The sequence below is a fragment of the Ylistrum balloti genome, unplaced genomic scaffold (assembly GCF_031769215.1).
Source record: "Ylistrum balloti isolate Yb309-2 unplaced genomic scaffold, AGI_CSIRO_Ybal_v1 Utg370876, whole genome shotgun sequence".
NCBI classification, from domain to species: domain Eukaryota; kingdom Metazoa; phylum Mollusca; class Bivalvia; order Pectinida; family Pectinidae; genus Ylistrum; species Ylistrum balloti.
The window spans coordinates 301,661-329,162 of record NW_026782500.1 but is presented as its reverse complement, the minus strand read 5'-3'; the positions used below and the strand labels follow the sequence as shown (position 1 = coordinate 329,162).

Sequence of the window (27,502 nt, the reverse complement as noted above, 5' to 3'; positions counted from 1 at the left end):
AATTGAAATTTAACCGTTTCAATGTAGCGCATCAAAACACTGCAGGTCAGTGGATTAATTTTACAGTTTTCACAACGATTTCTTTCTGTTTGACAGATAACAAAGCAAACCTGTTAGGATGCAATCCAGACCGCGTGAACGTTTGTAAATCGATATCACAAGATCGAATTAAATATCACGTGTTTGTCTACATGGTAAATTGGGGAGTACGATTGCAGTAAAAACAAGTAATTTTGTACAGTTTTCTTCAAAAGCAACATATGAAGTCTTACTTGTGCGGAAAATCTCTTTAATATTTACAAAAAAACATACCTGAATACAAACTTAATGGACAAGAGGCTCAAGAGGCATTTGGTATTAAAACTTTTCACAGATATATCTAGATTTCATATAATTGACATCCAAAGTCTTGATAAATCAGAACTCGTTTGAAGATTTCATACACTTTGACCTACTAAATGTAACAAAAATATATAATGTACAGTACATGACAACAATTGATTCTGTCTAGTGACTACCAACTTCTGGAACGGCCAGCATCTGCTGAGGACTTTCAAAAATGAACAATTCACAGCAAGAATTCTGCAAATCTATTAAATTCAGATCTGGTTAGAAATTATACAGGAGACATCACATACAATGTTGTATAAATGTTTATCAATTGTGTAACTTAGTTATTAATCCAACCGAGAAATCATATCAAACTTGAATGATGTGTTTAAGATTATAAGTAGTAAACAAGACGGTTCTATATACGAACACAAGACACTGATGTCACGTCTTCACTGTCTCGACAATAATCAGGACTAGTCGACTTAATTAGACGTCTCAACATGATATTCTCATGACAAGTCGCGTTCATATGACGATTTGTCGCGATGACTTAGCAGTAACATGCCACCATACACTGTCAATGAAATTACTGATCGTTTTAAGATCGTAGCGGTAACCGCTTATCTATATCCTAAACAATCACAGTCGTGTTCTGCATATATATATATATAAGTACGAAGTGTATGCACCCACTATAGTTACACAGGTGAGTCGAGTGCACACACAATACCCGTTGTAATTTTAAGCACATGTCCGATCCTTAAGGACTTGTATATCTGGATCACATCAAAACATTAACGGTAAGTGAGGCACTTTTGTTTATTTGTTTAGGTACAAGTGATTTAAATCTGTGTATCATGTTTAATGGTGATATGACGTGAAGTGATGAGTAGCAGACCACTCGTATGAACGACACGATCATCATCAACTTCCTGCAAATCATACTTAATAAGATGGCATATTTAATAGTTTTCTTCATTTGTCAGTTTGTCGTCATTAATTAAGAAATATCAACTTTTTAGATAGATTAACGAATCTTCTAGAAATACCGATGTTCGAAGAAACCGTCTAAAAATAGCGAATTGAAATCCCCACGTTTACACCGTACAGGTATGCTTGAGCCAGATTACATCAAACTATGAATGAATTCAACAGTTCGAAAGTGTATTTCCTGCCTACGTTTATGTTAAATTTCGATTATATATTATATTAATGGTTGTAAAATTGTCGTTATTGTCATTATTCAAAAACGGAAAACCAAGTCCTATAAATAGAAGTTAACGTCATCAGGTGAGAATTCTTCGAATTATAGAAATAAGTGGAGAAGTATCGCACGTTAGAATTAATAGGTAAGGAACCAATTATATGTATTTGTATTACACACAATATAAAAAAAATCATCTTCTTATATAGACACATTCGAACTATCAAATTTCTCAATTTTTGACAAAGATTTGAATCTATCACGCACTTACCGACTCGAAGTTTGAGTTATATATCATTATCCGTTCATTTCGATGTTCAATTTCGTTTCAATAATTTGGTTATGCATGTTTACTTTAAATGTGTTACCGTTATACTATTTGAGCCCACTTTTAAGAACTACTAGGGTGTTTTTTCAGGAGATGAATTCCATAATGAAAGTTCAACATGTTGAAATGTTAAAATATTATTCAATAAAAGCTGGAACACTTATTTTCACTATAAACTGTATGATGTAGAGGCCATTTTCCATTTCAGGATCTGATATGACGGTGTCAATAATAGTTTTGATGACCGTTGCCTTGTATTCAGCGGTCACTCCTGTACAGGTAGGTGCGACTTACTTTAAGTGCATGTTTTTTTAATTTATTCATAAAATATACATATATATGTGGAGAAAGTATGTATCTTTTCACTTTGGTGTATCTTTTTTCGGAACCAGCTTGTAATCTTTTATATCTTTACCGATATTGACAAATCCTGGGAAGTCACCTGTATCATACTGTTTGAATATACAGTATTTGTATACCTTGTCATGTTAATTTGTGTGCTTTGTAAAACCCACGGCTTATTGAGGACAACCATAATGAGAACAGCAAAATTATAAATGGATTATTTCCCATGCCAAAAAAAGTCACAGCATAAATCGATCTTCATATTTCCTCTCCCTTGTTCATTATTTGTTTACACTTTCCTTGACCTTGTTTTGACTTTGCCTGAAAGGGGAAGGTTATGTGCATGTCGCTTGACCGAAATATATCAAGGTGTGTGTTTTTCTTTAATGTCTACTCTCTTTGTGTCGAGCACGACTGGTAACATTCTCCGTAGTATGTAGACGGGGATATAACAATATCACGACTATGTTTTAGGTGTTTAAGTGTGAAATGTTTATCAGCCTACATCTCTTGAAGCCCTGTGTTGTTCAGATGTCGACATATTGCGCAAGAAAATCCTGATACTGGGAACAGGCCCGTGAATATCGAATCTACTGCGACATGCAAATACCATAGGCTGAGAATGTAGACATCGTACAAACCTCAATATATAGAGGATATTTGTTAGTGTCATCAGTAACAACAAATATATTTCACAAGTGTGTCTAATATATTTAGATACAAAAAATGTTAAACAAACGAGTGAAATTTTGTTGTTACTGGAAACATTATTAAATAGTCTACATGTATTTATTACAGTTTTACAAGTAAAATATCCGAATTACTGGCATACCTGTATTTAAAAGGAGGAAGCTGACTAGGCTTTTCGCGGACACTACTCACTTATCATAACTTCGCAGTACGCAACAAAATAAGGGCCGTTTTTTAAGAAATAATTATAACTATGTTCACACAAAAATAAATTTCAATGTAAATTAAATTTTATATTCAGATAGAAAATGTTAGTTATTCATGTCACTAAGAAACTAGGTTCGATATCTGATTAGGTGATCTGGGTTGCATTGTTTGCTGACTGTTATGGAAATTCTATCTTGCCATGTACTTGAATGTCGTGTAAACAACGCTTCAGATGTCTGGTTTTGTGATTTTAAGTACATGGATTTATGATACGTCAAATTGATCAGATGATTTGTGTTCTCTCTTTTCATTGATGTAAACCTGCAAAGTTTTCATTAGTAAAAATAACACTATTATCAATGAAATATTTCTCTTATATTTCACTAACAAAAATGTGATGAATTGTTCTTATGAAAATATTTATTATTAGTTTCTTAATTACGTGTCCAACGTTATCTGATAGCCTTAATTTCATTATTTGTAACCCGTCCTATATATGGAAAAACGTAGAGCGTTTACGATACAGTTTAGGGAAATATATATTTGTGATTTAAGGAAGCTGTGAATGTGAGCCAAATGCATTGTCATCTACTTAAGTAACATTGCAGAGAACAGAACAGAGCCGCTCATCCTATTGCAGCACTTCGGACACCCCTTCCATTGCTTTCTGTTTTTTCTTATTATGCTTTATTTTTCACTCCTGCATTAACTCTAGTTACCCATCCTTATGTAACCCTGACTTTGGTGAGGACGTTTAACCATATGAAAATATACTTTTCATCCTGCAACTAGCACTGCCACTGTCCGAATACACATAATATTTGCTGTATTCGGCACGGTTTTATCACGTGCGTTAATTCGACGGAATTACTTTCTGAATTTACTCAAACTTTACGATTAACAATATCAATAAATAAGTGATTTTAGATGTCTGAGCGGAGCAATTATTTTGGCGTACAAGGTACGCCATGAGGCAAAATTCAACGTAACGTCAACGACAGGTTAACAAAGGTTAAACAACAAAATGTTGAAATTTTGATTGTCTGATTTTCAATCATTGTTTCTGGATAAAAATAATACATGATCAATGTCTTAAAATATAAGCTGCTGTTTGGCTCGGGAGAGAAAGACAAAAGTGGCGAGCCTGGGTTGTCCTGCTACATACGTACAGTGACCAGGTTATGATATTTCAGTATACAAATGCATCAGTGAAAGATTTTTCTTTGGAAATAACATCTATTACGCAATCCATTACTATGGTTAAAAAATCTTGTTTTTTCTCGTTTCAGTCGCCATTGAATATAGAATACAAGACCCACGACGGTGTGTGGTGTATCAAGTGTTCTCCTGGTACTCATCTTCTACATCATTGTAAGACTAACCATACAAATGCGCAATGCGGTTTGTGTGAAGACGGTAGTTTCACTTCAGACTATAATACTGCCGAATATTGTGAACTTTGCATGACAGCATGCGAAACCAGCGCTTTAGTTCCTATCCGCAATTGCACATATTCTTCAAATTTAGTATGCGAATGCCCAACTGGAACGTTTAATCTATTTCCTGATTTGGACAAATACCACGCTGTTTGTCGGGAGTTTGGTTTGTGTCCCGCTGGATATGGTGTTCTTCACAACGGTAACTAAATATATATATACTATGCTCATCATATTGAACTATTTTCCTAACATAAACAATGTATATGTACAAACTGTTACAGCTTGTTGGGGGTAAAGTTTGCTTAGTTTAGCAATATAAGATAATTCAGATTGTTATATATTTGCATCTAAATTATACAGGTTAACGATTAATAATTATCAATGTTGTGAAGTAATTATTGATTTCCTTAATTAGATAACTATTGATGATAACTATAATACGGAGGAGTTATCACGTTTGATTACCAATAATCTCCGAAAACGACTATAACAAAACTTTATCATAAATGATTCATTCTTCTTCATCTCAGGAACATCCGATGCAAAACCTAAATGTGTCCGATGTGTACCGAGAAGGACATTTTCCTCGAGTACGTCAGCAACTGATGAATGTCAGCCATGCACCCAGTGTGGCATACGTGACATCCTAAATGAGTGCACTTTAACGCAGGACAGGATTTGTGCCAAGTTGCCTCCTGATGTACATAATATTTCTACACGAGGTAAATTTTGGTTGTTTTGGCTATATTTGCATTCTGTTATATATTTAGATTTTTTGCTCGTTACTTCCCACGGACCAATGAGCTTATGCCTTAGCTTGGCTTCCGTCCTCGGGGATTCGATATTCGTCCGTCAACTTTTTCTAACAAAACACTGCTAGTCATGTACGACTGAGCGGATTTTGAGCAAATTTGGTCAGAGGCATCCTTATAAGAAGAACACTCGGCTTTGTAAAAAAAAGTGAATCTGATCCCTCTTGGGCCTGAGGGCGGGACCCAAAATGAGAAATCCCCCTTCTTCTGTACGAATTATTGGATTTTGGACCAATTTTGCCAGTAGCATCCGTGCTTGAAAAGAATTTAATTTGTATAAACAGTGGGTTTCGGGACCGTGAGGTGGGAGGGCGGACCCAATAGGGAAAACAAAGCAAATTCTTTAAAATTGTTCTTCTGTATTAATGCCTATATCTTATCCCAATTTGGTCTGAAGCATTTCAATGAAGGGAAATCAATTTCAGGTCGCAGGTCCTCGAGGCGAGAGGGGCGAGGCCCAATAGGGGAAATGGAGCAACATGTTTCAATTCCGTCTTCTTATGTAGCAATGTCAGAATTGATTTCCAATTTGGTATGAACCACGCTTAGAACAGGACCTTAGGAAAATATACATGATAGTAGAGTAACACATAGTTTCCGTGTGGACAGTATTAATAGTACAAGAAAATATTCAAAAAGTGGCATCGTCCTGTTATCGAGTCAATGACTTATTGAATAGCTAACCACATACTCTACTCCAACCAAATCTCTACAAAGTATCTGCCGTGTCATATATCTTATTTGCATGACCATGTTTTGTAATGCAAACTGAGGACAGTATAACTATGATGTTGTAAGAAGAACCTGCTCATAACCAGGATACTCTTCCATTAAGGGAGTCCAACTTTAATTATCTTCCTTTGGGAGGTATCCCGGTACCATTTTTGTGTGAATTTTCCCTTTATTTACATTTTACATCCCTTAATATTCAGATTGAATTAAGATTCTGTTGATATTGAAAAAAGCGATTATTGAAACTTCAGTCATATATGGTCTGTAGACAACTATTCAATACTTCCGTACTTATTCACTTTTTGATATTGTATGTATCTATTTGATATTAATTTGTGATGTTCTAAAAAAGAACCTTGTAAGTTACTAATTTCTGTCCTGAAAATAAAACAAGAAAACAATGTTGAGGTTTGTTTCTTTCGACCAACTTGCTATTGTATAAATATTCTTTATAATGTCTCCTCTATAATTGTGGTATTATTACTTTCAGATAATGCCAATGAGATCCTGTTCGCTGTCATTGGATCTGTAACTGTCTTAGTTGTAGCTGGTGTGGTTGGTCTGTGGAAGACCAAGAAATTGTGTTTTAAACATGACCATGAGTCAGGTGGTGGGAAGCAACCTGGATTCGATGATGTCAGGTACGCTAGTCTTTTATTAGATACACAGTACAACCGATTGTAATTATCCAGGTTACTGTTTAACTGATCTCCGCTGCGTAAATGTAACTGCACCTTTAATTCGTTCTATCGCTATCATAAGGTTTGCTTTGATTATAGGGTGTCACCCCACTTGGCCAACCATTTCAAATTTAAGTACTGAAATGTTCGGATATATGGTCTGAGACTAGGTGTACAGACTATAACGTTATATAAACATCAGCAAGTTGAGAAAAGGTGCATCTCATGTAGATCATAAATCTACACATATGTTAACATCATATTTGACAAAAAAAAATAAAACAAAATCCATCACCTTTTTATTGCAAACTCCCATTTCTCAATGACATAATGTCATTTTAATGTCAATGTCAATTTAAAATAAAAAAAATATCTTTGGTATCATTGCATTTTTAATGAGAAAACCATCAATTTATAATGTTAAATTGAAACTCAAGTGTCTTTCACATATATACTCAGTATCTAACCAGGAACATAGAAAGACTACTAAGTGACACATTAGAAAAGAATACATTCACACTAAATGAAACAGATCAGATGCGCTGTCTGGATACTCGATAACACATATGTGTTCATTTAGAAATTTTACTTTGGGTTGACTGAAGCACAAATCAATACGGCGATATTTTCTCTATTTAGGTCTAGGTTTCCGACAGCAGGCCAACTGGATGATTTAACCTCATTAGTTGCCTACAATGATTTAATCATTTTTACAATGCAAAAATAAGCTGATAAGATTGACTTTTTGTTGATTGTTGGAAAGTTTTGAAGTCTTTTTGCCGAATTATTGTTACCAGATTTTTACACATCATATCTTTTAGAATATTATTTCTAACAGTCTGTCTCCACACATCTCATATATACATTTTCATGTTTTCTGGTGTGTATCGAAGACTTGAATACACTTTAGAGTAAATAAGACCCTCCTCTTCCATTTTCTATACAATTAACATCAGTGTGTTAGCCATGTTAGCTGTTGCACTAAAATTTCAACTAAATTGGAAAACTATGTGGAAATATGTGAACATTCTTCAGTTTGAACACTGGACATTGGTCATACCTCTGATGTAGCCATCCAGGTGTGATCATACCAACTCCCGTGTGGAAATATGAGAAAACAAAACGTTGGCTTGCTGCTGTTGTGTTGTGACAAATAGCTTCGTCAACAATTATCTGTTTGTGGCTCGCGCAGTAAGCTCTTGTAATTTGGCAAGTAAACCCCAAATAAATGGGTGAACATGACGAGGAGACCAATATGTGTACTTTAAAATCTGTATTCAGAAAAGGGGATTTACATTTAAGTGTACAGATATGAACAAGGCAGAAACTCTACAACGCATCGAGTAGAAGAGCAGACTGTAAAAATCACGTCTGCACGATCGAATAGCAAGGCTCTGTCAGACCAAACAATGGAACACTACTACGAAGATAACTTGCATACCAGTGGCCACTTAACTAGGTACGCTATGAATAGAACAGGTACACGGATTGGCTGCACAGGCAAGGTGGCTAAAAAAAGTGGTACACGGTATGGGAACATGTATACATGTAAACAAAACAGGTAAAAGAAATAGTCATGTATAGATACATGTAAATAACACAACAGTACGTTTTTAAATGGTTGGCTACATGAGGTTGAACCTCTATACTAATGTTAAGCTCACGATGTCCCCAAATCCTCCACCTTTCAACAATTCAGTACCCCATTGGTTTGCTAGGTTTAACTCCAATCGACAGTAAAGGTCATTTTGAGAAATGAGGAAGGTTGTTATCTTTGTACTGCATCAATCCTCGGGTAGTTATGTTATAGGTTAAAAACCCATGAATATCAAATAATTAACTTTCAATTCCTATTTAAATGGCTTTTTCTTATTTACCTGGTTTTTTCCTATTCATAAGGCTTTTTCCTATTAACAAGGCTTTTTCGTATTTACAAAGCGTTTCCTTATTTATATGACTTTTTTTCTATTTACAAGACTTTTTCCTATTTACAAAGCTTTACCCCATTTACAAGGCTTTTTTTCCTATTTACCTGGCTTTTTCCTACTTACCTGTCTTTTTTCCATTTACAAGGCTTTTACCTTTTTACATGCCTTATTCCTATTTACAAGGATTTTTCCTATTTACATGGCTTTTTCCTATTTACATGGCTTTTTTCCTATTTACCTGGCTTTTTCCTATTTACATGGCTTATTCCTATTTACAAGACATTTTCCTATTTACCTGAATTTTTCCTATTTACAAGGCTTTTTTCCTATTTACATGACTTTTTCCTATTTACATGACTTTTTCCTATTTACAAAGCTTTTCCCCATTTACATGACTTTTTCCTTTTTACATGCCTTATTCCTATTTACAAGGCTTTTTCCTATTTACAAGGCTTTTTTCCTATTTACATGGATTTTTCCTATTTACAAGGCTTTTTCCTATTTACATGACTTTTTCCTATTTACATGGATTTTTCTTATTTACCTGGCTTTGTTCTATTTGCCTGGCTTTTTCCTAATATATTTATGATATATTTACACTTACAGCAGCTATATGTAATTGTAAACTTTATTTAGAGCGTAATCGCGGCTTATTTCATGGGCGTTCGATGTTTTAATCGAACACATTAAATTTTCTTGTTGATTTCGAATTGAAATGTATTTTCATATCCTTTGCTTTGTGCGTTAGTGTTTCTTAGAGATAGCGATATTTTACTGGGTTGTGAGCTGGCATACACTTAAATAAATGTATTTTACAGTTCGCAGGGAATGAATCAATATCTATCACAACACCAGCTTCAAGCCACTGGTCCACCGCAAACATATCTGGGGCCATCATCTCCACAGCAAACATCTCTGGGGCCATCACCTCCAAAGCAAACATCTCAGGGGCCATCACCTCCACAGCAAACATCTCCACGACCATCATCTCCACAGCAAACATCTCCACGACCATCATCTCTACAGCAAACATCTCTGGGGCCATCAACTCCACAGCAAACATCTCTGGGACCATCATCTCAACAGCAAACATTTCTGGGGCCATCACCTCCACAGCAAACGTCTCAGGGGCCATCACCCCCACAGCAAACGTCTCAGGGGCCATCACCTCCACAGCAAACATCTCCACAACCATCATCTCTACAGCACACATCTCTGGGGCCATCAACTCCACAGCAAACATCTCTGTGGCAATCAACTCCACAGCAAACATCTCCACGACCATCATCTCCACAGCAAACATTTCCACGACCATCATCTCCACAGCAAATATTTCCACGACCATCATCTCCACAGCAAACATCTCTGCAGCCATCATCTCCAAGTCTTCCTCAGACCTGGAGATATCCCTTTACTGTTTTGCAGAAAGTTTGCGAAGGCTTGATGACAACGGGATCATGGGAATTTTTTATTCGGGATCTGTATGAAGGTATGTTTTGCCACTTTGAGAAAATTCCAGTATTACAGGAAAAGTTGGTTTATAGTGACTTCCTTGTTTTATACTACTTTAAAACGTTGATGTTGTGAGTATTGTTGTTTTATTTGCCAATTAAATGAATGGCTTTATTTTTTTAGCTTCAAACAACAGTGTTAATGCTGACGCAAAAATAAAGGAGATGAAGACAAATCTCTCTCATAACGTAAAGGAGCAGGTTTACCAATGTATGAAGTATATTTGCGACAATGGCGCAACACCAGACATACTGATAAAAGTTCTGAGACGGTGTGATCATCATTGTCTCGCTGAGGAGTTGCTTAAAGATTTCCCAGACGTGTTTAACGCTGAGCCTTACGAAAATCTAATAGGAGGAAGGACTATATATGATAGGAGGAAGGACTTTATCTGACAGGAGGAATATATCTGACAGATGAAATAAAAAAAACAATTGTTGATTTCTATTATGAAATACCATCTTAGGTCATTGAAATATTGTTCGATTTCTGAAGAATCTGTCGTGATGTATCGTAATGACCCGAGATTATCTTGGTATGTATTGCTCATACAGGGTCGTCTAAAGTCTTTATTTTACAAACGCTTAATGTGTCTTGTAAACGCTTCATTTTTGCAAGCGTCTAAGTTTTAAAAAATGTGCAAAGCCATTTCAAGTTTGGCTACAATTTTTATTTATTAATAATCCTTAAGAAATTAATTTTAAACGATGAAAATGTGACATATAGCTATTATATGTGGTTAGATATCCAGTTTGAAGCATTATTACCCATAGTCGGAAAATAGTCCTATATGTCTTCTCACCATAAAGTTACAAAGTCGTGTTTGTAGACTTAATAAAAAGTGCTCCAACGACCAGTCAGTTAAAATAGCGGGAAGTGTTAACAACTGAAATACCTCTGGAAACATGGAAAATATCTTAAACCATTCCTAGAAGTATTGCTGATAAGACAAAACTGCATTTTATTTAGGCGGAAGAGAAACTATTCTGTGAATGCAATCTTGTATAGAGCTTTTGGTTTTCATTAATCCAGAATATAGAAGCTTATGGTATAGCAATCCTGACATACACGGTCTGTTATAGAGTAGAAAACAAATGTATTCGTGCTTAGATATTTTTATTTGTCATTGCAAAGATTTGTTAACATATAAGAACATCGAAAAACTTTATTTATCCACGTCTTGAGAATCGGAAATACTTAGTAAAGGAACTTGTTGATAGTATATATGGCACAAAACAAGAAAATACCAACATGTTAACATAAGCATTAACCTAATATCCGTTTGTTGGTAACTGTATTCTATATATCATAACGAAGGGTACCGACACAAGCTGTATGTTTAAAAATATGCAAGATGTTGACTGCCTGTATAATGCCTTGTGCTGGTTGCCTACAAATATTCTAACGTTCCCACACAAGCCTCCTCACCTGTCTGTCGATACTTCAGAGATGTTACTGTTGCAATGTATCGAAAACGTGCAGTGTTTACTCTGAATATGTAAGATGAATTCGTGATCTGAATAAAAACTGATTATATTAAAAAAAAAAAAAAAAAAAGCAAAAGAACCAAAAACAATTGAAATGTCAGTTGATTGAATGACATGATCAAGATATGAATATAATTAGTGTGTTCTGCTTAGACAAGGAACACGTGCGTGTTTCAAGCATATATATAAATATATATAGTTACTATTACTGCTGCTTGTGTGTAAGAGTTTGTAATAATTCTCTAATTTAATGTTTCTACATATTCTAGGACTGTGATATTCATTAATAATGTCCCAACGAGGTACAAAGTATGCATATTTTGTTATAATTTATTTACGTGTGTTACCTTTAGGTGATCGCGACTATCAAATAGTCTCTATGTTCAATCACTGGATATTGATTGAAATATTTTGATATGATTTTGTTTTTAAATAGAAAATATTTTTATACAAACACGCTATAGGTTTTTTTATCGTGCTGTATCAAGAAACATTTTATATACAAGTGTTGATTTTTTAACCGAGTTATCAAAAAAAAAGACAAAAATAAAAATAATAATAAAACCACACACACACACATTGGGAGGGTTTCTGGCGAATAGCAGTAAGGTCTGGTAATGATTCTACCATGTTATTAATGACATATGATATTGTATGTGACGTTACCTGTTTAACATATCAAAGAATGTTTGGCAATAACTTACAGGTAATGGATTTACTCTGATTACAGTGGTTGGATTTCGTTTGATTTGACTCCTTTGGTCCCCGTTCATCACTTTACAATAGACATGTATATGTTTATTGTCAAGTGCTAATGAAACTATTGCAGATGTAGCATTCCTTATAACAAACCTTCGTCAATGTGTGTTAATGTTGTGATGATCTATACGATGTTATACCAATTTACTCTGAATATGAAAAATAGACACGACGGTTTTCACCAGCAGAAGATCACGAGATGCGCAAGTTCTTGACAAAATATTGGTAAAAGGACTGGGCTTATTTGTGAATCCAAACAAATAGAAAAATCAATTAACAAATCAAGCCTTGTGAGAAGACTTCTCTTTTTCTGTCGGAATGAATTCGCTTAAATCATATATTTTTATTTTCCACTTTATTAACTATCTTGGAATGAAAACGAATTAACCGATGTTTATAAATGTGTTAGGACAACAATCATGAAACACAACCATAAATTCCTCGCCAAAATATTCTACATAATCTAACAATAAAAGTCAGGTGCTTTCTTATTCTTTCTGTTCGGTGATTACTGTCATTTTATATCATGCTCTTGTCAAGCAGCGGATCCAAGACACTGTCGAGACTTGCCTCCATATTTTGCCATACCAATGACCTTGGCTGAAAGATTTGACAGTATTACATGTCAGAACAATCTTGGATTGGTCTTGATTTCAAGTCATTATTCATGTGCCTTCCATACATATATATATATATTCATAAACAGATAATAATGTTTATAGTGTTATAATGTTTTAATGTTTACTGATAAAATGTGTTTTTTTATTTCAATAAAATACAAGTTGATAATTTATCAGTTTTCAAGTCTGATCACTGTACACATCTTATCCGTGCTGCTTCTATTCAACAATCAAGAAAATTTGTTTTATCCAATTGTATTGACAAAGACAATTAAGGAGTGGATATCCGACCAGGTTTGGTGTGGTTTTAATTATATTTCAAAATATTCAGAAGATACGTTGATATGACTGCCATATGCGATGAAAAATTATTAGTTTTTTATCAATCATAGTTTATATGAACAGAAATCCAAACAAAAGGTCACAGAGAAAGCTTTGAGTACATCATTGTTTGATGTTTGCTTGGTCTTTAAATGTTGGGTCCTTTTCCTTCGTTTTTGCTATTCATCATACGTTATTTGAAATTTCTTCCAAGAAATATTAATAAATATATTTGAAGGTCAAATCCAAGATAGTAGGCTATATTTCTGTTAGTCCATAATCTAAAGAGCACAACAAGTGTAGAATGTCGAATGTTGAATCAAATTTACACGGCAAATTTGAAGAGGATGGAAATTTAATACAAATGTGGACAGGCAACGCCATGAAAGCTCGTGAATCTCGCTCTCGTGTGATATGAAAGAATCGTAAACTTAGTGTCTGGAGAAGCGTTCCGAGGCCGCGGAAATCGTGAGGACGTTCATTTGCTATCGGTGCGCACTGAATTAGGAGAAGAGAAAAAAGGGGATAGGCGCTAGAGGGTAAATGGTACAGGATAGGTGGTAGGGGTATGTGTAAATTCAGAATTTCATTGCTAGTTGAAAACGCGGAAAAATTAGACACTCGACGGAGAAAAGGGATCGCAATAGTCTCCATAACCTGTTAACACACGTTCAATATACTGTATTTTGGACAAGGAGTAGAGGGTACCGGGAATGGGGTATAGCCATGGGTACAGGGTATAGGGTATAGCCATAGGTACAGGGTATGGAAATAGGTAAAGGGTACATATCGTTGATGTAGTTGATTTAGCAGTGTTTGATACATGTATCGCCTTGTACATTTGTACTTCATACGCACTTTGTTGTAAAAGGGTGCTCATGTGATTTTCAGTCCTAGGGTATATAGGCCAACTCAGTGTAGAGTGCGCCTGCACTTGGCTGTTTTTAGTGTTATGAAACCTTTCCGTCACGCCCATTCTATTAAATCTACTTCCGGTATAATCATTCCGACGATTGCTTCTGATTTTGACAAACAAAGTCTTATCTTCCACATAAATATATCAAATTATGATAGTGAACTCATATTCCTGTAAATATGTATATATTTACTTGTAACTAATCATCTTGTTCCGTTATTTTTTTTTTATTTGTTTGTTAAACCTTAAGCGACATCAGAGTGGTCGGCTGTAAACAAGTCACAGTCACGCTGTTCCGCACGTGCTATCAACGTTATGCAACTTTTGCATATTGTCGGCTTACAAAAGGTTTTCTTCAAATAGAGGTGAACAAAATAATTGTAGTTGTGGAGCATATTGGTCCATGTAAGTATGCAGTTATGTTTGTGACAGGTTTTTGGTCGATGTTGATGATATTTAGGCCTAACTATCGTATTATGAGCGTGTTTACTGAACGTACATAGCGATGTTGACATTCACAATTTACACATCTAAGATAACAGATAGAGTCTGGTACTGATTACAAGTGATAAAATTCCTAAGCAGTATCTAAAATTGATTTTGATTCTCCCATGACGCACAGGAGCATTTAACATTAGGGTAGTCCGGAGTTCTAAAAAAGGTATTTGAATTTGCCTAAATCTATTTTAGCTTGTACGTGTAGAGTCAATAATGTACAATTATTGTGATAAGGGTTCATATATATCCATAATAGTGAGATATTTTCAGACTCATGTGTAACACTCAAGTGCATCTTCATTCCATACACCTAGTGAGGATAATTGCCGAGTACTGAACTTTTCTGACTTTCAACCATCATAATTATATATATACTGGACAAAATAAGTTAAGGATCATAAATTGTGACCATAATATCTTTAAAAATTCAAATCATGTATTGCCGGTAATTGCACTCGTAGTTTCTCCAATATGTACCTAAAGTCATGTCAAAGGTGAAAGCACGTGCATCTGAAGGTCTTGCCGTTCCGCTCTAGTTAACTATGGTGGTGTGAAAAACTGACTGGTCTATTACTACAGAGGAATCTTGCAGGTTTTGATTCTGTTACTTCTAAGCTAAAAAAAGTTGAATTTGGAAACATTTAATCAATTTGTAACGAAAACTTGAAAAACTAATCATGCGAAGACATTTAAATGATATGGAAGCCGCGCGAGCTATAGGGCTCCTTCAAGCTGGTCAAACTCAACGAAATGTGGCGGCACAGCTTCATGTTTCTCAGAGCGTGATTAGTAGGCTATGGAATCGCTATCAACAGACAAATAACGTCCGTCAACGCCCCAGATCTGGACGACCACGCTGTACGACAGCCCGACAGGACAGATTCATTTGCATCACGGCACGACGTCAGCGGTTTTTGAGTGCTCCTGTCTTGAATCTTCAGTTTCAGCGTGCTACAAATCTAAGGATTTCATCCCAGACAATGAGAAACAGACTCCATGCCTCTAATTTACGAGCTAGAAGACCAGCAGTCCGACCAATTTTATCCAGAGGTCATCAACAATCCAGACATCAATGGGCCACTCATCATTTGAATTGGCAATTACGTCATTGGAGAAATGTTATGTTCACAGATGAGTCTAGGTTTTGTGTTGACTTCCATGACGGTAGGAGGAGGGTATGGAGAACCCAAGGAGAGCGCTATGCAGACTGCTGTGTTGTCCAGCATGATCGCTTTGGTGGTGGGTCAGTGATGGTTTGGGCAGGGATCAGTGTTGACTTCCATACAGACCTCTACATCATAGACAATGGATCTTTAACAGCTGTTCGATACAGGGACGAGATTCTACACCCTATAGTAAGGCCCATTGCAGGAGTTGTTGGCCATGATTTTATTCTGATGGATGATAATGCTCGTCCTCACCGTGCTCGTGTGGTCAACGACTATCTTCAACGTGAAGCAATCGTTCCCATGGACTGGCCAAGTCGTTCTCCTGATCTGAACCCTATCGAGCATGCTTGGGACACCTTGCAACGCCGGGTTTCAGCTCGACCTAATCCGCCACAGAACCGCCAACAGCTTATGATTGCTCTGCAAGAGGAATGGCAGCGCATCCCACAGATCAGCCACCGACGACTAATAAGGAGCATGTGCAGACGTTGCAGGGCAGTTATTGATGTCAACGGAGGTCATACTGCCTATTAAACTGCCAATTGCAGTTTGATGAGTTTTCCTTGTCTACATGATTAACTTGCTCTACTTCCTCTTACACTTTGATTTCAAGGGTGCTGTTACTCAGGGTTATCTGCTCTTGGTAGCAATTACCACAAATTAATTTGTTTTGTGTAATTAAAGACTAAAATGAATGTTCTGTCATTAAAATTTAAAATATAATCATATTATTATTTGTATGTAAAACTGCACTGTTTCAAGTTTATGATCCTTAACTTATTTTGTTCAGTATATATATGTAAAGAGCTGACTATCAAAGGATTGTTAATCCTGTACATATTTTCTGTACCTTGTCAGAATAAATCTATGTGTCTATGTATGTACATAAACATGTACACTCTACCATTATGTCTGTACTTGTTCTTTTTGAATAGCTTCATTGACATGGTCGCTGATAAATACTTATGTGGCATGATCAACTTTTAATACAATGTGAATTGTATTGTCTCTGTAACTGTTAAATCTTGTCTATTAGTTTACCTCTAAATGTAATAGGAAAAGAACTCCAAAACGGTTTTCAATGAATGAACATTATCATGGTATTTCTGTAGCGTATGCTTGGGATGGAATTTCCAGTTTACTGGTTGCATTTTAAGGTCACTTGAGACAAAGTCTTGGATGACCTATTGTGATCCTGTTTTGTCTAGTGTCATGCCTTGTGTGTCGTAAAATTTTAACATTTTCGACTTCTACTGGAAAACTCCTGAACCGATTTCAATGAAATTTTACGAAAATCTTCCATCGCTAAAGGCACACCAAAATTGTAAATTATATGGTCCCCAATCCCCAGGGGTGGGGCTGAAGAGGGTCAAATTGATTGAAATTTAGATATCTTCACAAATCCCAGGTATGGTAGAATCAAGTACTCATCATGGATGGAAAGCCTTCAGATTCTGTACCTAAATTGTAAATTTTATTACCCAGGGATCTCATATTCCCTCCTTGAGAGGGGGGTAAAATTTACTGTTTATATACGAAAATTACATTTTTGAGCATTATTTGTTTTTTTCCCCATAATTGTTTATTATATATTGGTTCAATAGTTCAAACTTGCTTGGATTTTTTTTTCATCTGTAACAACTGATTCTTTGATGAGATGTACATATTGACCTTGACTGACCCCCAGGGGCTGATGGGCGGGGCAAGAATTGGGTCTGAAATTTCAAAGATATTCTACTCTTTCTGAATGGAAGGTTTTTTTATAGGAAAATTAAGATTTTGAGGGTAATTTCTTATAATTCAAACTTGGTTTGAAGTCTAAGCATGGGACAGCAGTTAATGTATACACAGTTTCCATTTGCATTATGTGTACAATGTTATCAAAGTGATCACACATTTTTTGACAAAGCATTTTCTTGGAAATATTACAAGAAGCATTGTGACTAAGGTGACAGTCCCTTGGGCCTCATGATAGTAAAACAGTAGACTTATATACTTATGTTTCTTACATTGGAGTGGTTTATTCAAGAACTGTTTTTGACTGATTGATAAGCAGAATATCTTCTTCCTGTTTTCAGAACATTCACCGGTCAAAATGGTTCTTGTGTTTGAGTCTGATGAAAACAACTTAGCAATCTGTGCTATAGTTACTGTTGCAATGCAGTTCAGTTTTTTTCTGGTAGCATGTACCTGTAAATTTGATAAAGTAACAGATTTTGCTGGAGGTTCAAACTTTGTGGTGTTGGCGTTACTTACATTCTTATTAGCACAGGTAAGTTGTTGATTTTAAATATATAAATATATAAAACGTCTCATCAAAATGTCTTCTGAAATTATGTCTGATTCGTATATTTACTAAAATGTTAAGACTGCAATATTGATGCTTCAGTTTAGTATAAATAATCATAAGATGATGGAAGGGTGCCATGAAACAAAAGACATGCTGTTAGTCTGTTAATGTATGTAATATTTTATATCTTTTTGTTTATTTTTAGACTTACAATTGGAGACAGATATGTGTGACCGTCTTTGTATGTATTTGGGGAATAAGACTGTCAGGATATCTTCTCTATAGAATCATAAAAATTGGAGAAGACAAAAGATTTGATGACAAACGAGAAAATTGTGCAGCTTTTGCTGGATTCTGGACATTTCAGGTATATTTATATATATTTTTAGGTCATGTGACCTGAAGGGTTATGATGGCTTATAGCCATCATGCTTCGCCCTTGGTCGTCTGCCGTGCGCCATCCGCCATGCATAAACTTTTGACATTTCAAACTTCTTCTCAAGTTCCATCTATGGGATTGAACTCAGACTTGCATGAAATCTTGAAAAAATATATTTTAAACTTTTTCTCCAGTTCCACTGGTGCCACTGAGCTCAAATTCGGTGGGAATGTTAAGAAAAGGTAACCAACTAAGTGTTGTTAGTTTTCGACCTAGTCAAAACTTCGATATGGTAGCGAGGGGGGCCATTTTAAAACATGATTGTGTAATCATGGTTTTCCTGTGCATTGCCTTTTTCAAAGTTCTTCTCAGGTTTCACCAGTTGAATTTAGCTCCAACTTTACTGTCAAAAAATAGGTAGCACTTGTTACAGTTACCTATTCCTCACCATTACTACCACCTACATTATGGAAGACAGTTTCTTAGTAAGATTTCAATCAAAATAGAAAAAATAACCCTTTTCCCTGCTGAAAGTTTTTGTAGTCAGATGACCATAAAGGCCCATGGCACTCTTGTCGTGTATATTTTCATTATTCAATGTAGATTTCAGTCTATGAGTATTCATTCTTAAATCTTCATTATATTTAACTACTTTAGTTTGTACATAAATAAATGAGAACCTTGTAAATTCATGAAATTTTCAATCTTCTATGACTCAGTATGAAAGGAACGTAGAATGACAAATTACAATGTAAACTTCTCTACACAGAAGTTGATATTTATATCAATAACATTCATACATCATTACATATTCCATCCAAAATGTAGTAAATATTTTATCTTAAAGGAAGATGGCACCTGAGTTATGTTTTAACTATTTAAGTGGACTAAGAGAAAGTCAGTCTTAGACTCAATACTGAAACATTTTTTACAGGCCTTCTGGGTGTTTACTGTCAGCTTACCGGTCATCTTTATAAATGCTCCCTCCAGTGCTGTCAAGTTGAGCCCTGATAATGACTGGACACCACAGGACATTGTCGGGGGGCTTTTCTTCGTCATTGGTCTGCTAGCAGAGACTATCGCTGACATTGAGAAATTTAACTTCAGAAACGATCCTGCTAATAAAGGGAAATGGTGTGATGTAGGTAAGTACATGTAGGTAGATAAGGACATGTATGTAGATACATGTATGTAGATAAGGACATGTATGTAGGTACATGTATGTAGATAAGGACATGTATGTAGGTTAAGTACATGTAGGTAGGTACATGTATGTAGATAAGGACAAGTGTGTAGGTAAGTACATGTAGGTAGATAAGGACATGTAGGTAAAGTACATGTATGTAGGTAAGTACATGTGTATCAGTAATCATTTATATTGTCAGTCTGCTCAGTGTTAAGGAGTTTATCTCACCTACCATTGTGTTTTTTTGGGAGGAAACCTGACTTAAGTAATATCAGAACTCAAATTAGATTTCCCAGGAGGACCAAATTGACTGTTGTCAAATGCTGTAGTCATTACCAACCAAAATCATCAAGTAGATAATTTGTTTGATTTACCATGGTTAATTGTAATAGATGTAACTATCTATAGAGGTTAGAAGTGTCTGAAGTCTCTACAATGTTGAGATGAATTTGTGATACAAGGATATAATAGAATATAAATGTTACTCACCAACTGTACACAATTATATTCTATCTGTGTAAAAAATTATTTTATTGACTCTAACCTCAGTGGCAAGTTTTGATGAGTGTGCGCAGACTCAATCATTTTTTAGGGGCAGGAACTGTACATTTTATTGAGGAAGGTCTATGGAGTGTGAGCCGACACCCTGACTATTTTGGAGAGGTAACTCTGTTTTTGTATCATCAGGTATATGAAGTGTGAGCCGACACCCTGACTATTTTGGAGAGATAACTCTGTTTTTGTATCGTCAGGTCTATGGAGTGTGAGCCGACACCCTAACTATTTTGGAGAGATAACTCTGTTTTTGTATTGTCAGGTCTATGGAGTGTGAGCCGACACCCTAACTATTTTGGAGAGATAACTCTGTTTTTGTATCATCAGGTCTATGGAGTGTGAGCCGACACCCTAACTATTTTGGAGAGATAACTCTGTTTTTGTATCGTCAGGTCTATGGAGTGTGAGCTGACACCCTAACTATTTTGGAGGGATAACTCTGTTTTTGTATCATGCCAGGTCTATGGAGTGTGAGCCACCCTACTATTTTGGAGGATAACCTGACTATTTTGGAGAGATAACTCTGTTTTTGTATCGTCAGGTCTATGGAGTGTGAGCCGACAAACTAACTATTTTGGAGGGATAACTCTGTTTTTGTATAGTCAGGTCTATGGAGTGTGAGCCGACACCCTAACTATTTTGGAGAGATAACTCTGTTTTTGTATTGCCAGGTCTATGGAGTGTGAGCCGACACCCAGACTATTTTGGAGGGATAACTCTCTGTTTTTGTATTGCCAGGTCTATGGAGTGTGAGCCGACACCCTAACTATTTTGGAGAGATAACTCTGTTTTTGTATTGCCAGGTCTATGGAGTGTGAGCCGACACCCTAACTATTTTGGAGAGATAACTATTTTGGAGGGATAATCTCTGTTTTTGTATTGCCAGGTCTATGGAGTGTGAGCCGACACCCTATATTTTGGAGGGATAACTCTGTTTTTGTATTGCCAGGTCTATGGAGTGTGAGCCGACACCCTAACTATTTTGGAGAGATAACTCTGTTTTTGTATTGCCAGGTCTATGGAGTGTGAGCCGACACCCTAACTATTTTGGAGGGATAACTCTGTTTTTGTATTGCCAGGTCTATGGAGTGTGAGCCGACACCCTAACTATTTTGGAGGGATAACTCTGTTTTTGTATCGTCAGGTCTGTGGAGTGTGAGCCGACACCCTAACTATTTTGGAGGGATAACTCTCTGTTTTTGTATTGCCAGGTCTATGGAGTGTGAGCCGACACCCTAACTATTTTGGAGGGATAACTCTGTTTTTGTATTGCCAGGTCTATGGAGTGTGAGCCGACACCCTGACTATTTTGGAGGGATAACTCTGTTTTTGTATTGCCAGGTCTATGGAGTGTGAGCCGACACCCTAACTATTTTGGAGACTATTTTTTTTGTATTGCCAGGTCTATGGAGGAGAGATAACTCTGTTTTTGTATTGCCAGGTCTATGGAGTGTGAGCCGACACCCTGACTATTTTGGAGAGATAACTCTGTTTTTGTATTGCCAGGTTTATGGAGTGTGAGCCGACACCCTGACTATTTTGGAGGGATAACTCTGTTTTTGTATAGTCAGGTCTATGGAGTGTGAGCCGACACCCTGACTATTTTGGAGGGATAACTCTGTTTTTGTATTGCCAGGTCTATGGAGTGTGAGCCGACACCCTAACTATTTTGGAGGGATAACTCTCTGTTTTTGTATTGCCAGGTCTATGGAGTGTGAGCCGACACCCTGACTATTTTGGAGAGATAACTCTGTTTTTGTATCATCAGGTCTATGGAGTGTGAGCCGACACCCTGACTATTTTGGAGGGATAACTCTGTTTTTGTATTGCCAGGTCTATGGAGTGTGAGCCGACACCCTAACTATTTTGGAGAGATAACTCTGTTTTTGTATCGTCAGGTCTATGGGGTGTGAGCCGACACCCTGACTATTTTGGAGAGATAACTCTGTTTTTGTATCGTCAGGTCTATGGAGTGTGAGCCGACACCCTAACTATTTTGGAGAGATAACTCTATGGTTAGGGATCTTCATCATCAGCACCAGTATTCTATGGTATGGACAGTGGGCAGCTGTCCTTAGTCCGATTTTCACCATGAGCATTTTGTTGTTTCTCAGTGGCATCCCTCTTTTGGAGAAAAAAGCAGATGAACGTTTTAGAAAGTAAGATGTGTTCAAATCATCATTAGGTTAATATATTCCAAGTTAATTTTTAAGTAAATGTTTAATGATATCATGTTTTTTTTTTATATAGAGATCTAAAGTGATCATTATGTTAATACATTGTACAAATAACTATTTAGTAGCTCTTATCAGAAGGGATATCATTTTGTTGCTTGTTTGTGTGTAAAACATTTCTTTTCCTATTTTATAGGAATGATGCCTATTTAATCTTCAAGAACAGAACAAGTCCATTAATCCCACTTCCCAGCGGTTGCTATGGAGCTCTCCCAAGGGCTTTAAAATGTCTGTGCTGCTGTGAATTTCCTTTGTATGATCATATCAATGATGAAGCTGAACAAATTGTGATCAAAACAGAAATACCACAGAGTGATAACAAGGAGTGATGATGTTCTAGTCTATATACATATGTGCCATCATGTTAAAGGATATTTTTTATAACATTCTTTGATGTACATATTCAAACAAATAATTTTGTAAATATACATGATAGGTAATCTTTTCTGATATGAGAGTATAATTATGATTGTACGTACATTTTTTGGTGTTTTTGTAGATATTAATGCATTGTCCAGTATATGATGGATATGTGTCAAAGTATGTCTCAAAAAAAATCTGTTGTAAAAATCTCACACATTATTCTCAACAGAATGTAATTTACAGTAATGTTGTTTGATAAATTTACATTTCCTGAACAACATGATCAACATAATGTAATTTATACTTACATTGTTTTTCATTTCCCGAACAAAATAAATGTTATTTGTACATTAAGATTGTTCTACAAAAGTTCTATCTACCTCAATATTCATATGTACAACAAGTTCTCATGATTAAATACTGATATAGCTTTTATAATTATGAAAAAATTCCTTAATTTCTGTTTGCTTTACTGAAGAGATTGTGAAGGCAAAATCAAAGATTGTTTAGAGGTCACCATTATACAGTAGAGGTCACCATTATACAGTAGAAACATAGGGTCAGCATGTAGCATTTGAAGATATTAAACTGTACCTATAGGGTCAGCAGATAGCATTTTCAGGTATTAAACTGTACCCATAGGGTCAGCAGGTAGCGTTTTTAGGTATTAAACTGTAAAAAGTATTCTTGTTTAACATGGAGCTATTAATTACTTTTTTGTTATGTATTTTGTTTTCATTCATTGTCATACTTGATAAAGACTTCCTGTTTAACAAATAACAATAAAGACGGCAGGTTTCAGGTTCCAGATACAAATTTTACATATGAAATCAAGTTGATGGATTCATGAATTGAATGTGCGAAATTGGAAATAAATGTGATGTTAGATTTAAATAGGTTGATATAATGTCAAAGTTTTATACCTGATCTCATATCATCAATGTGACTTGAACAGAAATATTGAATTTCAAACTTGTTTAAATGCCCACAGAAGTTCTATACCAAAATATCATGATAGCACTGCCAAAAGGGAAGAGCATGTTAATAAAGTATTTTGATATGTTAGAATACAGTATGTTGCATCACAGGTTAGAATTATGAGAATCAGAATATTGATCGAGAATTTCCATTACAGATCGGGCCAAAAAAATGTTTCCTGTAACATGAGATGCTTGTAAACATTTTGATATATAAGTTGATAATTCTTGTTAATACTTTGGCATACAAGTTGATCATTCTTGTAAATATTTGGGAAGTTGATAATTCGTGTAAACATTTGGGGATACAAGTTGATAATTCGTGTAAACATTTGGGGATACAAGTTGATAATTCGTGTAAACATTTGGGGATACAAGTTGATAATTCGTGTAAAGATTTGGGGATACAAGTTGATAATTCGTGTAAACATTTGGGGATACAAGTTGATAATTCTTGTAAACATTTGGGCATACAAGTTGATAATTCTCTTTCTATTATATTTTTCATAAGGGTTAGATAGGAATACAATTAAGATATTAACCGTTTAGGATAAATAGAAAAGTTAGTGTTGGTAAGGACAAGGAAACAAACATTTTTGTAAATGGCCTCACATTTACTGTTTCTGAATCTGTTGTTTGCCCGGTGGATATTTCACTGTGAGATTTCTAGTTTAGTTTTCAAAGGATAATTAAGTTTTAAGTACGTTGTTTAATCGTGTATTAGGAAATTTTCATTTTTAATATATAATTACAATTATGCTTGTCACCAATGAAACATTCATTGTTGTCTTCAACAGTGTAATATTATCCTGATACACAGTAATACTTTTTCTTATTCTTAACCATTGAATGCAACAACAATGTTCTCAAATGAGCATTCTTAACCATTGAATGCAACAACAATATTCTCAAATGAGCATTCTTAACCATTGAATGCAACAACAATAATCTCAAATGAGCAGAAAGTTACCTTGTATGAAAATGTACAGTGTGTAATCTCTATAATTCAGTTTTGTGTTAAAAAAATTTGTTTTTACTCCGATATTGTCTTCATTGTCGAGCCATTTTCCAGAAATGATTCCATAATGTCATTCTGTACCCATGGTAAGGTGTCCTGCTGATTGAAATCTTTATTAATGTTATATATCACATTCTTCAGCAAGAATTTTAGATTCATTATAACACTGTATTTCTCTGTCAGTGAAAAGAACTTTATTAGTCATTACCAGTAAATTGATCTTTCTCATTTCCTTAACAAGAACACTTATTGATTGAACACAAATATAGATACAGGCTGTTGTAAGGAGCTGAATAGTTGATATCTTTGTATATGGGCATTACTTTGTCTTTTCAAATTCTATAAAAATATCACAATATAACAGAATGGATTGTCTGTAGAAATCTATTTAATTGGTGATTTAGGAAGGTTTAACAGTCACGTAAAATTGAGATTTAGAGTATGGAATCTGTGTGGAACTTGTACATGGACAGATAGCTGGTAGTGATTGTAGTTGAAGGAGATACTTATCCAGTGATCAAATTGTATCAAATCACAGTTCACACGATGTGGCATTTAACAGTAAAATACTTATGGAATCTCTTCTCTTAAGTAGTTACTGTAATTGAAGTATCACCATGGAGACAATATATTGTAGGTACTTGTGCTCGTGTGTGTAAATGTCTCTATCTACAATTAATTTTCAAGAGGCCTGAACTTAATTGCTGAAAAATAAGTGTAAAAGTGTAAAATTTCAGTAGTTTCGGAAATTCTATGAGTACAGGACTCGGACTTGCATTAAGTTTTTTTTACTGTAAATATACATTTCATTTAAAAGATGAATATTAAACTTGATCAGGTGATGAGAAGTGTACTAGGTGGAAAAAGTAAAGAAAGATAAAAAACATTATAACAGTGAAATGTTGAAGATGAATGAGCAGGTGGTTGATCTGCTGATAGAGGGAATTTATGTTGTCTTTGTTAGGAAAACCTGAACAGTCTCTCTTTTGACAACCATCAAATGTACCGGGTGCTTTTCTTTTATATAATTTTCAGCGGGTAATGGTTTAAAAAGGCTGGTCGAGTAACATACAGATATATTGTATCCTTAAATTGTAATACAATCTTTTCAAATTTGTACCAAGTGCTATGGAAGCTAACTGTCTTATAAAATATATTTGTAGTGTATACTGTATAATTTTAACTTATTTATGTTATATTCAGCCGTTTAGTATATTTTAATAAATTTTATAGAGAGAATCTAGTTTGAAAGTCGTTTGTTTCAAGCTCTGCTACAATGTTAATCGGTTCCATTTGTGACAGTGAAGCCAAGGATATTGGTGCCTTCACTCGGATAAGACTCTTGACTGTCTCTTGGAAAGTCCTTCGATTAGGCAGCCAAAAACACGATATTTTTAGGTACTGGTATGTCCGTTCTTACTATGGTGACTCAGTGCCAGACATGACAGGACTGAACGAAGCATAACGACAAGAGGAAGGATACATATAAAATGCTGACATGATGTTCCAAGCTGGCTCTGTTTAACATAGATTGCATTTAAATTCCTGAAGACACGCAATAAAATTGAAGAATGCACCGAAGGGAGACAATTCTTGGTTGAAGTAGCGGAGGATGGTGAAAGCGGCAAACGATGAAGTTTTGTATCAAAGAGTGAAGATAGACAGATGATCAGATATTAAACAAAAAGTTTGGTTCCCAGACAGGGAAATGTTGGTTCACACTTACTCGAGCTTCAAAACATTTTATACGCTTTAATGCATTTTGATATAAGAAACAATCGCAACACGACTGAGTTTTAAGGTATTTATCAAATAAATACGGTATTGTCCTATATCGCATATCTGTACGACATTGTCCTAAATGATATATGTCTGTACCGCGATGTTCTAAATAACATGTTTATACAATATTGTCCTAAAAACATATCTATACGATATTTTCCTAAATAATAGATATATATATATAAACGAGATTATCCTAAATAATCTATCGCAGACGGCATTACGATATCTGGCATAGTTCAAGATCACAATTTAAGGCAAAATATAATATATATGATTACTTATATTAGTTAAATGACTGTTTACGAGATCGCCACACATTATGTGATATCTGAGTTGTTACAATGACGGTACATTCTTTAGGGAATTTCTTCTGTCTAGGACGCAGTAATACAGACGGAAGGTCTTTGTTCTTATCTCGAAAGCGACATTATCGTAGTCATGGACATCGATATCACGACACAAATTTATTTAGACAACAAAAAATATCAGGTGTCAAGTATATTCGAATATCTTTTTATAAGTTTCTTCCGTTTGTGTTCCGAGTAAATTCGGCTCAAGCTGTGCCTGGTGACAACTTGGGACAAACTTTGACACTTCATGAAATTGTTGATTGTGCACATAGAACTTGAAACCTCTCCCTATGTATATATAGCTTCATAGCATCTCGGTAATTCATTAAACAAAATATAGCAAACAATGGAATGAACTCTAACGGTAATTTTGTACATCGGATAT

At 35.3% G+C, this 27,502-nt stretch overlaps 1 protein-coding gene across 1 annotated transcript; it reads left to right on the top strand.

Moving 5' to 3' along the window:
• Positions 1-14,632: 14,632 nt before the first annotated feature.
• LOC132559215 (uncharacterized) lies at positions 14,633-26,207 on the top strand. The gene is made up of 6 exons (XM_060223836.1): positions 14,633-14,718; positions 18,059-18,252; positions 18,476-18,637; positions 19,584-19,794; positions 22,354-22,549; positions 22,761-26,207. Exons 2-6 carry the CDS (start codon positions 18,076-18,078, stop codon positions 22,951-22,953), a joined length of 939 nt encoding a protein of 312 aa, XP_060079819.1. The 5' UTR covers positions 14,633-14,718; positions 18,059-18,075; the 3' UTR covers positions 22,954-26,207.
• The last annotated feature ends 1,295 nt before the right edge of the window (positions 26,208-27,502 follow it).